Source organism: Puma concolor, chromosome A2 (assembly GCF_028749965.1).
Source record: "Puma concolor isolate L17-30 chromosome A2, mPumCon1.1.hap2, whole genome shotgun sequence".
NCBI classification, from domain to species: domain Eukaryota; kingdom Metazoa; phylum Chordata; class Mammalia; order Carnivora; family Felidae; genus Puma; species Puma concolor.
The window spans coordinates 84,089,585-84,102,738 of record NC_141668.1 but is presented as its reverse complement, the minus strand read 5'-3'; the positions used below and the strand labels follow the sequence as shown (position 1 = coordinate 84,102,738).

The window sequence follows — 13,154 nt, the reverse complement described above, 5'->3', positions numbered from 1 at the left end:
GTCATCTTTGAAAACACGTCTATTTAGTTTCCTGCCCATTTTTTGTTTTTTTTTTTAATTTTTTTAAGCCTATACATGGCTTGCATTTTTTCCCCCATTCTGTAGGTTGCCTTTTCATTTGGTTGTTTCTTTGTGGAGAAGCATTCAAAGTTGCCATAGTCCCATTTGTTGATTTCTGCTTTGGTTTTTTGTGCTTTTGGTATTGTATCCAAAAATCATTGACAGGACCAATGTCAAGGAACTTCTTTACTACTTTGTCTTCTAGGATGTTTTTTAGTATCAGGTCTTGTATTAAAGTCTTTGATCTTTTCTGAGTTAATTTTTGTGAGTGGTATAAGATAGGGGTCCAGTTTCATTGCCCTGCATGTGTTCACTTTTCCCAGCACCATTTGTTGGTGACTATCCTTTCCCCATGGGGTGTTCTTGGCTTTTGTGCTGAATATTAGTTGACCATACATATGTAAGGGTTTCCTTCTGGGCTCTCTTCTATTCCACTATCCTATGTGTCTATTTTTGTGCCAGTACTATACTGTTTTGATTACTGTAGGTTTATAGTATAATCTAAAATCCAGAAATCTGATACCTGCAGCTTTTTTCTTTTTCCTCAGGACTATTACGGTATTTTGAGTGTTTTGTGGGTCCATATGAATTTTAGAATTATTTTTTTCCATTGCTGTGAATGCTGTTGGCATTTTGATGGGGGCTACATTGAATCCATAGCTGTCTTTGGGTGGTACGGACATTTTACAATATTAATATCTATTTATGCTTGTGTTCTTTCTTTCAGCAAAGTCTTGTAGTTTTCACTGTGCAGCTCTTTCACTTCCTGGAAGTTACTCCTAAATACTTTGGTTTGGATGCTGTTGTGAATGGGACAGTTTATTTCTTTTTCCGATGTTTTATTATTAGTGTATAGAAATGCAACTGATACTTGTATGTTGATTTTGTATCCTGCAACTTTACTGAAATTATGGATTGCTGCCAACAGTCTTTTGAGCGAGTCTTTGGGTTTTTCTGTATACAGAACCATCTTTTCTGTCAATACTGGCAGCTTTACTTCTTCCTTCCCTATTTGGACCCCTGTTATTTCTTTGTCTCACCTAAAATTCGAGCTAAGGCTTCCAAACTATGTTGAATGAGAGCAGTGCTCATCTCTGATCTGAGAGTTAAAGCTCCACATTTTCTTCCACTGAGTATAATGTTAGCTGTGTGTTTGTCATGTGTGGCCTTTATTAGGTTGAAGTATGTTCCTCCATACCCCATCTGACCAAGGTTTTTATCATGAAATGATGTATTTTGTCAAAGGGTTTTTTTTTTAAATCTATGTCATTTTTATCTCTTATGTTATTATTGTGATTTATTACAGTCAGTTCTTTGACTTTTTTGTACTTTTTAATATTTTCTCTTTATTGAAGTTCTCATTTAGCTTTTGCATTTTCCTCCTGACTTTGGTGAGCATCTTTATGACCATTATTTTGAACTCCATCAGGGCTGTTGGTGGAGTTTTATCTTGTTGTTTTTAAAAGTTTTCTGTTTTTCTGTATCTTCATTTTCCTGGACTCTGTGTTGGTTTCTGTGCATTTGAAAAAACACACCACGATTCACAGGCTTGAAGTGGCTCCCAATAAGTGGGGGGTGTGCCTTTAACTGTCTGTGTCCCATAGGGGATGATCTCATTCAGCACCTGGATGCAGGCTGATTGGAGGCAGAACCCTGAGGCAATAGTTTTTGAGGTATGTAAATAGACCCACCCCTTTTAGGGTATGACTAAGAGAAGAACATTTTAGTTGGCCTTCACTGTGCCAAACCCTGGGGGAATTTACCGTTAAGAACTGTGTATTTGCCACTGTCCCCCAATACCCAAGAAGATCAGCTTTACTGGCCACCATGGCCAAGTGATAAAGGGAGGTGTTTTTTGGGCAGCAGTCTTAAAAGCCAAATGCCAAATGGATCCACAAGCTCCTTCGGAGACAGACCAGTGACTTGGAGTATGTCACAGGGTCAAAGTGGAGGCATGGCCCACTGCCTTCCTCTGTCTCTAAGGAGGCCTGCAGTCAGCCTCTAAATGTGTGCTAAATCAGAGAAAGACTGGGCATAGGGCATTGATGTTTGGTCCATCTTCTCTAAGCCTTGGAAGGAAAGCTACAGTGAGTCCTTGGGAGCCTGTTGACAACTGTTTCTTTGCTATGGTCTTGTCCCCCTATTAGACTTTCAGAGATAGTTATTGGGGACACTGTACTTTGCATGGAAGCCTTAAAATTCCAATACTTGGTATTCAGACCAAACCCTTCATTCCTCAAGGAAGAGCTAAGAGTTAAAAATTCCCGCCTGATTACACGCTGCTATGCCAGAGGTAGGGATTATGGGGATAGTGTGTCTTAGCATTTCCTACCTGTTTCAATGTGGTTGTTTTCTCATTCACCCAATATGTATGGGTCATTCACCTCGTTTCTCCATTTTTTTTTTTTTTTCCAGAGGAAAGTGCTTTGTTTATAGTTACAGGTTTAGCGGGTCTGTGATATAAAGTGAGTTTGGCACTTCCCATGTCACCATCTTGGACCAGAACTGCAAAAACTCACACTTTGTATCTTCAGACCTGAACTCTCCTGTGACCTCTGCAGGGATTGAGCTCTGCCGCCTCTCCTCTCTGATGCCTCAGAAGGGCCCCAAACTTGCCCAAAGACACTATTTTTTCTGAACGATACTTCTAGGAGAAGTGGATCAGGGCAAAGACAAGTCATCTGTGATCCCTCCCCGCCCCTCGTTTTCAAATGTAATCCACCAGCACATCCTCTTAACTTTAGCTTCCAAATAGATCTCCAAACTTACCACTTCTCACTATCTCGTGTCTTAGTCACCATCACTTCTGGCCTAGACTCCTTCAAAAGCTGCCTCTCGTGTCTCATGGCTTCTACTCTTGCTTTTTCGCAAATTTTTTTAACCCAAAAACAGTCTCCTTAAAAGCATAGGTCAAAAATTTTATCACTCTCAGAACAAAACCCAAATGGCTTAGCATGGCCTACAAAGCCTTATGTAGTCCAGAGCTTGGCGGCCTCTCTGTCTTCTAGTATTCCTCTCCCCACCCCTACAACTCACTTGGCTCCAATAACACTGTCTGTCTCTGCAGCAGGTCAAGGTGTGTACTGTCCCAGGGACTTCACACTTGGTCTTCTCTTGATTCTAATAGTTTTCCCTTTAGGTTGGGTAACCACATAAAGAAACAGGATGCTCACTTACATTTGAACTCCAGATTAAAACAATATTTTTTAGTATAAATATATCTCCAATATCTCACACCCAGAAGAATGGTCTAATACACAGGTTGTATGGTACTACTTGATAAATGCATAGTAGGTAGTCAATAAAGCAGCACAGGTACAGCCTAGTTAGAAACACTGCAAACATAAAATAGTAATGTAAAGGCTTGGCTCTTGACCAGCTGCTAATTATGTGTTAATGTGATGGAATGGAAAATCAGTATACAAACAAGACCCATTCATGTAGTAAGGATATGTTTTGTCAAAGAAATTCTGGTTAACATAAAACAAATGTGTTATGAAAAGAAAAAAAAAATCTCTAACTCTGATCCATTGTTTTTATGTTTATATTTCTAGTGTTTTTAGAATTTATTTGTTCAGTTGCGTTTCCTGTATGTGATGATGCCTGTTGCAGTCAGGGAGGGGGTAGGTGAGATAAGTTATTTGGAGTCCCTCAAGTCTGCAAGTTGATTTCACACAAACAAATCTGCCTCTTCAGTTTCCTGTCATCTTTTCTCATGTGTTTTACATGGACAACTACATACACCAAGACTTGAAATTATTCTATGAAATAAGAGATACATTTTAAATCACAAATGCACAGATGTGGGAGAAACATTAGCATTTTCTCCACCTTAAAGATAGACCAAAAATCCCACTACCATTATAAGCAAGTAAATCAGTCTGATTTTTAAAGATGGGTACTTTGTTTCAGTTTAACACACTCAGGTAGAAAAATGATACAGTGCTAATGCTATATGTACTTGTTTTTAAAATATGGTAATTTTTTCAATTTTCTTCTAGAGACTTCTCTCAAAAGACTCCTAATAAACATATCAGCAGAGAATTCCTTTTTCATTACTCATTAAAAGAAACAACACCTAAATTGTACTTATATGCATATGACTTTGCCCCAAGGCTCTCTAAGACCATGCACGCTAGTGGCTAAAATATTTTCAATTTTCTCTTGTGAAACACGTAACTTGCCCTTTCTTTCCCCAACCAGAATCACCACGGTGACTAATTGCACATAGTAAGAGCTCAATATTTTCTGAATTATACTCATTATGTTCAAAAGGCAAGTCGCTGGTGAAGACATGCACCAAATAATGGCTGACTTTTTAATTTAAACTGCTCTGTAGTTAAGTCACCTACAGCAGCTTCAAAGAAAATGTATTTTTAAAATTATTTAGGTAGATGGAACTACACAGTCTAAGACTTTTAATAGGAATAAGTTCTCTAACAAACAATTTGTTCTCCTACACTGCACCATAACACAGTAACCACACTAACTCATGAAGTAGGTAGTATATGTGTTCAACTACACAAATGCATGTGTGTATTGTCTACATACACGTACCTACACATTCATTTTTCATGTACCCAGTAATCTTTCATAAATTAGGTTTGCAGTTTGCATAAAATAATGAACTTTATCGATGATACATATTACTGGCTGGCTTGCTTTGATAAACCATGGCTTTATTTTTCTTTTGTTCTTTACCACTTAAATTGCCCCAAAGCTCTTGTCAAAAGGTCTCACTTGGACCCTTGGGTTTTAATGAAGTCCTAGTGGTCTATAATTGATACTCTTTTTGGATTGCACAGGATACAAGAGTCCTATCTTTAGACAGTCATTCTATAAATGCTTAGATACCATCCATTAGAAGATGTCAGAGATGACACCAGCATCCCGGCTTTCCTGTGAGCAGAAACTAACCCACCACACATTCCTGGGTAGCTAGGCTAGCATTGAAGCTTAGACTTTGACCTCTATTGGTCTTCAGTGTGAGGAACCACGGCCAATTATCCTCAGTATTTTTTGGTAATATTTGTATTATTTTTTCAACTCTGTATTGTTTCAGAGAAAATGATACTTCTTTTGATATTATATCAACACTCACATTGCATAGACGAGATTCACTGTTCAGTACTGATAACTGTGTTTCTAAATACTTAAGTCTTATTAATGTAAAGTATATGCCCTCTACATCATCTTCTCAGGACTATTCATTATATATTCCTCAAGGACACAATAATATTAGGAAATCCCTGGTGTGTTCTTTTCATCTTTCAAAAATTATTTCATTAAGATGTACTGATCCCATCCAGCTGAATCCACAATGCTATTTATTTTCTTGGTAAAGTTATAGTTATGGTGAGAAAGAAAAATATCAAAGAAAAATTCAATCATATTTTTGAGGGGAGAGTCTTAGAAGAAAAAAAGTAAATGCATTCTTACCTATAGATTTTTAAGGTAAAGGTAAAAATCTTTTACCTCCCAAGGGAGCTGACCTATAGTTATGTAGCCTGTAAATCTTACCTAAAAATTCTATGACTGAGAAGTAAACTTCTGAATCAAAGGTGAAAATAGAGTAAATATTTATACTATTCCTCACCTAGAGAATATAATGTGATAATTTTTTACCCTTATGTTTTACTTTCATTTCTATTATCACAAATAGAGACAGGTATAAAAAAGACAACATGGAACCTATGATTTCACTACACTTTTCATATGTAAATGGTATAATCACAAAACATAACTTCAGAGAGCTACCTCTCTATCAATTGAAAACACAGGTTCATGCAGAGGGATCATTTCATTTTGGTCTTTTAATTGTCCAGGTCAGCTAGGTTTCTTTCACTTGGAATCCTGTGCCATGAAGACTATTATGTTATTAGCCCAGGAAAAAAACTAGTTTTCTGAGACTCCCTCTGATATTCCACTTTTCTCCCCCTCTGATGAGCACACAGCACTCACAGTAATGGCCATATCTCCATCTAGTGGTTTCCTAATCAACGAATACCTGGAGAGCAGTGAAGAAAGAACACCATCAAAGTTGCTCTAGTAACACTAACCATGAGGATCCCAGAGCATCAGAGAAGAAACTGCAAAGCTGTAAGTGAAACCATGAACACAAGCTTGGGGCCTACAACATCTATGCAGTCATACTAATAATATAATCCAGAAATTGGTCACAGGTTAATAAGTGATAATTTTAGCCTAGATACTGTAAGTCATTCTAAGTAAAATGAACTTAGAAATTGGAAGCACTTGTACTAAAATATTTTAATAGCATCAATATTGTGGTAGTAAAAAATATAAAAAGTTGATTAAGTCATATTTGTTTTAAAAAGAAAGGAAAGCATAGAATTATTGACTTAGAAAATAATGTTTGATAAAATTGAAATGGCTCATTAATTTAATGTTAGCATCTTTTGAAAATTGAGATGACCAGCTCTAATAATCATCCTCAGGGTATTTTTCTTTAGTAAAAAGCTAGGCATCAAGAAACATATAATTTTTCCCGTACTGATTTAATCTTTATACAAAACCTTATAAGAAAATACTGATTTTTAAATAAACATAGGAAAAGGATATGCCGGGTTTGGGATTAGAAACTTAAGCCATATTTGAATTCAGCTATTTACAAAACAATATTAGTACTGGAATTTTAAAAACCTGCTTTCAGGACATTTATTATAATGAATTTAGGGACATGGATTATTTATTAAAATTTCTAGCCAAACACACACAAAAAGAAAAATTAGAGAAAGTGACTGACCATCCACACCACATGAAAACTTGCAGTAAAATGGAGATAGGAGCTGACATCATGGTACAGGCACGACTCGTTGTGCACATAAGTTGATCCTATTAATAACGGGCAAAGTAGCAAGTACAGGAAAAGGAAAGAAAACACAGAAAAGAAGACATACAAGATGAGATTTCATGCAGTTTGCTGGCAGTTAGCAGTTTATGTGAGCCTCCATCCAGAGCAGGGTCACAGTGACCATTGCAAATAAGCATTACCAAAACATTTCACTGCTAAAGGAACACAAGACATTATTAGCAAGTTAAGCTACTGAGCAAGAGCTGTACTTTCACACACAGTAGGATGTATAATTCACAGGAATTTGAATTACTGAAAATTTGTCTCTGTCCAATCTTTCTCGTGCCTTGATGAAAACATAGAGTCTCCTAGGTTGGAAGCATTTTAGGTAATAGGGTTTTTATGTGATCTTTGAAGTTGATTTGAGTGAATTTAATCTCAGGCTTTGGTGACCAGTGGTTGATGAGTGAAGTTTCCCCTAATGAGCACCACCATCCTTGGGCCCACATTCATTCTTAAGGGAATGATTTGACAGGGTCAAAGTCCTGAAAATAGAGTAGATAGAACAACAAAAGTCCTCATATCTGGATTTGTGTTGAAGTCTAACCGCATAAAATGGAGAAAAACAACTAGCTGCCACTTGGAATCACTTTCTCCATCAAAGAGGAATGATCAGTAGTCCTTGCAGAGATAACGGGGGTTTCCTGGCTAACACCTCTTGCTTTTTAAGTCTTATTCCTCATTACTGATTTTACTTATTTTTTGTTCCTCTTCTAATCATAGCTAACTGGATAATATTTATGAAAATTCCCTTTTTTTCTGTGTATTTGAGTAAATAAGTACATACTAGACAAGTCTATTCTAAATAAATTACAACCTCTATAAACATACATTAATAGGTGATCTGACATTTTTTGGGAATAAACAATTCCTAAGATGATTACGCTCTCAGTTTGTATGCTCATTGGAGTATGCAAGCCACTTAATGCAAAGGCACACCTTGAAGAGGCAGAATTGAGAAATGTTGTATTTAAAATTCGTTTTTCACATTAGGCAGAATTGTGGTGTGGCCTTTACATTTGAGAATCAAGTTTCTTAATTAAAATGGTTTTAAAAACATAAAGCTGATTACATGCATAGTATGTCAGAAGATTGTTTCTTGGAGGAAGACAGCTGACCTATAGGAAAAGCAGCAATCATCTTTACATGACATAAGATGTTTTGCAAAATTTTATGAACTTAGCCCTCTGTAACTGACCCGGTCTAATACACGCAAGGTAAAAATGCAATTAAGAGAAATAATACAAATCTATGACAGAGTCAGGAGCCATGTTAAAAAAAAAAAAAAGGAGAATTACAAAATATCAGGAAACTAGCTATGTCACAAATTTTTAAACATACCAAATAAAGACTAAAGAAACACGTAAAAATAAATTTTGTATCTTAAAGATTGGAGTATCAATGAAGGGAGGCAAATCACATCATAAATAACATTTACAGTAATTACTATTGATGAGAAAATGTTTCAAATCATCAGATTGGTGACCTAGGATTGTGAGTAAATTGATGGGAATTGTGTTTGAAAGTACAGTTTCTGTTGGAAGGACAGATAGAAGAAGCAACTGTTGAGCTTACACTAACCATGAACAGTATTGAAATGAAAAATCTATCTACCAGCAAGTACATCATGTTAATGAGAAACACTATGATTAAGACATCATGTTTGAGTTAAAAATGTAATTTGTTTCCTTAAGTTCCTGAAGACAATGACTACTGAGATAGAATATTTTAATGCAATAAACCTTTGGTCTTACCAAGACATTGTTATCAAAGCAGACATCGGGTCCTTTTCGGTATCTGGGTTGTTTAACCATATCACAAGGATCTGGACCATCAGCTAAAGAAACTTGTTAAGGAATACGAAATTACTTGTTCTTTCCACACAATTAAAAAAAAAAAAATATTTCCCAAAGCAAGGAACAGACACCTATGCCATTAGTCTAGTCCCACACGACTAGTTCAAGTACTTAGGGATTTAAGGAAGTAAACCGCCACATAAATTCTTTTGTCACACTAGTGGCTATATGAAGAGATCACTGTGGTTTTTATTTTTACTCTATACGGTGTGGCCCTTGGCAGATGCAATTACTCAACAGTTACCTGTAAAGATAGAAGTGGCTGAAATGAGCAAATAAGATGGAACCATACATGTGAACCCGCACAAGGGTGCTCCTATGTAGCAAGACAGAAATATAAACTCATTGGTAACAATAAACCCCAATTTCAAACACAGCTGGGACTATTCCCGCCCCCCCCCCCCCCCCCCGCCTCCGAAACAACATGAATAAATGAAAAAAGGACAGGCGGTCTGGTCTACGATGCTTTAACAGTCACTGGGCTGTCATTTAGCATATTTATAAGCATAAGCAGTTTGGTGTTAACGGCCACTGCAGATACAGCAAATGACGGGACTTCCTTCTTTTTTAAGGCTGAATAATATTTCGGCGTAGATGTACACCATATTCAACTCCATTTTTTGACTATGGAATGTTGACAGCTCTCCAGCCACACAAGTCCCAGGTAGCAAAAACCCAGCACTACTCCCTAATGGCGATAAATTCCCAAGCCAGCTGCCCCTGCCTGCATGCAAGCCGAAATTTCCAGATCTACCTGCAAAACTGCACTGCCTCCTCCACAAAGCCTCATTATATGAGCAAGAAACTGTTCACATTCTCTTGGTGCCTGGGTGGCATCATTAGTCTACACATTCGAACCACATTTTGCATGAGAGGTTCATTCTGCCTGTGTGAGGTAATCACGGCATGCTGTGTGATGTTATTCTCTTGATGAGCATTATCAGTGTGACGAGGTTAAAGAAGCATTACTTTAAGACCGCGTTTGATTCCAAGCATTTCTGATGTCAAAGGATACAAGTCTGCTCTGCTTGTATGAGCAGTCGTGTGTCACAGGGACAAGTCCCTTTGCTCTCAACCATAATGAATATTAAGTTGGTATTCATAAGTTTTTCTACGTGAAAGATTCTGCAAAAGAAATAGTTATAAAAATCACAGAAAATGAGCATTTTTTTCTTTTGGGCAAAAATTAAAATCTTTCAAAGGTTCTTACATATAATATGACATGTTGAAACACAAAGCATCACCCACATAAACAGTAAAACAAAATGAGAATACGTAGAAGGAAAACATCACCATGTTTTATTTATTAGCATGCACAGTGTATTACCTCTCTGGATACTAGAAAATTGCAACACATGTCTTAGGTGTCACCTTTGTTTTTCAATGCAAAATAAGCACTGCTGAGTTGTTGCAACCCGTAGAATAAAGGTTTTATTTGACATGCTTAAGGAACTGTGGTATTTATTACTGAAAATAAACAAAATGACCTTATTTTACACATTAAAAGCTTTGGAGCCCACACTAAGTATCTTGCCCAAGCCAATGGCAAAGTAAATCTAGACTAGTGCTGTTCACCAAACTACTGTGAAGATGGAAATGTTTTCTGCTTTCTCCAATATGGTAAATAGCCACACTAGGCTATCGAGTATTTGAAACGTGACTAATGTGGCTGAGGCACTAATGTGTATTATTAGTTATAATTGAAACAGCCACCAGTGGTTGGTAAGTACTGAACTGGATAACACAGATATAGACAGAATAAGGGATTGAAATTCCATGCCGTATTTTTTGCATGTCTTAAACTGCTTCTGCCACCGTTAGCAACCACGAATAGAAATGTTAATCTGTCACTGAAGATTAATTTCTTTATGATGATGTATTTTAAAAAGAAAATGATTTTCTTTTTCTCCATTGAACTTGGGGCACAAGGATAAAGCCAATCAAAAGCAACCATGATTCCACTTAATATCCTGATTACTTTAAATTGTAAAGATTTGTAGTCAATTTTTAAAGCAGATTGCCATCAATGACATCTATTAATCAAAGGCCAAAGGATTACGAAACTGTTTGCTAAAGTGGATAGACTGTCTTGCTACGACACAGAGGTTTGCTAAAGTAAATCATAAAGTCATACGGACCAGGTCTGTTAAAAATTCACACTAGTTTCATTTAACTCCTTCCAGAAAACAGTTCTCTGTTAGAAAAGTCTGGATCTCTTAGCAACTCTTCCAGCCCTTTCACATGCTCAGATATCCTCACCTCCACACATTTCCTCTTTCCTAGATGAACATTTCTTCGAGAATAACCTGCCCTCCTCCGCTAAAAACAAAGTGCCTTCCCCCCCATTCTCAGGGATCCTATGACATGGATTATCACTCTCTCTCATGACTTTGAAAAGGCCCACCTTGGCTTTTTCTTCTATCCCTTCTAGCCAAATTAAATTCTCAATCTCTTCCAAAAATGGCTAAACATGTTTATGTCTGCTAGTGACTCACCTTAGCTTTGATTTTAGGAAGTGATAGTTCTTTTAGTTTCAATTCAAAAATACATGCAATTCTAAATTCCAGTGAAGAGTAGAAGTAAAACACGTCCCTCCCTAGACTATCTTTGTATACACTATTTAGTAAGTAACTGTAAAATGAAATCCTGTATTTAGCTTAGACTTACTCAAAATGACGATTAATTCTAATCTTACTACAGTTCATATTGTTCTACAACTTTAGAAACACTTTTAAAGGGGTTCTCTTTTTAGACAAAAAGACATTAAAATATAACCACATTTCTCTTTGTTCTGCCTAAAAGTAGGTAGAATTTCATTCACCCTATTATTATAGTCAAAAGGATCACCACTTACCAGTTAGGATCAATCCTAAAGAATGTAAATTAAAAAAACAACATTCAGCAAAACTAAAGATCTATTTCCAACTGTAAATAGTTACTCATGTCTCTCTCACACTCTAATAACAGTCTCTGTTATTTTCTGTAATGATTATAAAAGCGAATACAATTTCTTAGTGAAATCACACTATCCCTAAAAGGAAGAAACAAATTACCTGGAACAGTTTCCACAGTCTAACACACCACTGAATGATTTACTATCATTATCGAAGAAATACTGGGTCTGTTCAGTAATGCAGCTCTGCTTTGACAGAGAGGCTGTAAAGTCATCATCTTCCATCTCAACTGTGGAAAAAACAAAGATCACCAGGAGGGGACGCTACAGTCAGTGCCAAGAGCCTTCATTTCCATGGAGCAAAGCGCATGTATTAAGGGCAGGCCCCCTGCTCGGCTTATTTATTGTCTGACGTAGTGGCAGTCCCTCATAGGCGCCCATTAAATGTCAAGAGAAGCAATGAATCCAACAGATAAGAGTTACAAAATAGAGGCCGACATGACATAAAAAAGTTTCCAGATCCTTGGGTCAGGGGAACTCAACACATCCCCAAACAAAATTTTATTAGGACAATAGCTGAGTAACTACATACCTGCCTCAAGAAGTCGTGGAAAGGTCAAACTCAGGAGAAACTGCTGTAGAATAGACCTAAATTGCAAATACAAATTATTATTGACAAAAATCTACATATTTCCTTTACAAATAATGCAGTAAAAACCCGAATAATCTTGCAGGTACACACACACACACATTTCTTCCTCATCTGCTTGGAAAAAGTTGAGACCTTGCCAATAGAAAGTTGAGGAGTATTTTTATATAATTATTTCTTAAACTTTACAAAACACCGTACATTTGTTTCTGCAAAAGAAGTTGCGAAGTCAGACATGTTAAGGACCGAGTGAGGGACCACTTAAGTGTGAAGAGGCCTAACAAGAAATGAGATCATGGAAAGTGGTACCTAGGAAAAGTGTTAATATTTCATGCCATAGTTTTCTCATTCAGGGGTGCTTATTTTGGTTTTAGAACTCTATGGTGGAATAAAGCAAAAGATCAAACAAAAATGATTTTGTGCCATGGGTTTGCAAACCATTTACTTTACAATATAGACTGTATCTGTGAATACATAACGTGACATTCATGAACTAAAATATATACCTGTTAAATATAGGACACTTGGCACATTTCAGTTTTTCCAATAAATGACACTGGAACCAAATATTAGTATAGAATCATCTGGAATTGAATTCAGGAAAAAAAATAAAAAGGGGGGGTGAAGGAGGTAAATTCTGGCCAGAAAATAGCATAAAGCCAATCATAAAGTAATGAGGATTACTTTGAGATTTAAAAAGCCTGAGTAAATTAATATTTAATATCACTATCACAATAGAAAGTGCCATTTTTCACCAAAAATAGGATTTTTAATCTAAAATCTTTCTTACTTTCATAAACTGGTAGACTGATATGATTTTTG

At 36.5% G+C, this 13,154-nt stretch overlaps 1 protein-coding gene across 9 annotated transcripts in view; it reads right to left on the bottom strand.

Annotated features, from left to right (window-relative positions):
* CACNA2D1 (calcium voltage-gated channel auxiliary subunit alpha2delta 1) overlaps positions 1-13,154 on the bottom strand; it is a 494,087-nt gene that overhangs the window by 13,644 nt on the left and 467,289 nt on the right. For all 9 annotated transcript variants that reach the window (XM_086696816.1, XM_086696813.1, XM_086696812.1 and 6 more), the window contains 4 exons: positions 12,276-12,331; positions 11,844-11,973; positions 9,806-9,915; positions 8,689-8,771 (listed from right to left, as the gene is read on the bottom strand). In XM_086696816.1, coding sequence (XP_086552942.1) covers positions 8,689-8,771; positions 9,806-9,915; positions 11,844-11,973; positions 12,276-12,331 — 379 coding nt within the window. The remainder of the gene's footprint in view (positions 1-8,688; positions 8,772-9,805; positions 9,916-11,843; positions 11,974-12,275; positions 12,332-13,154) is intronic.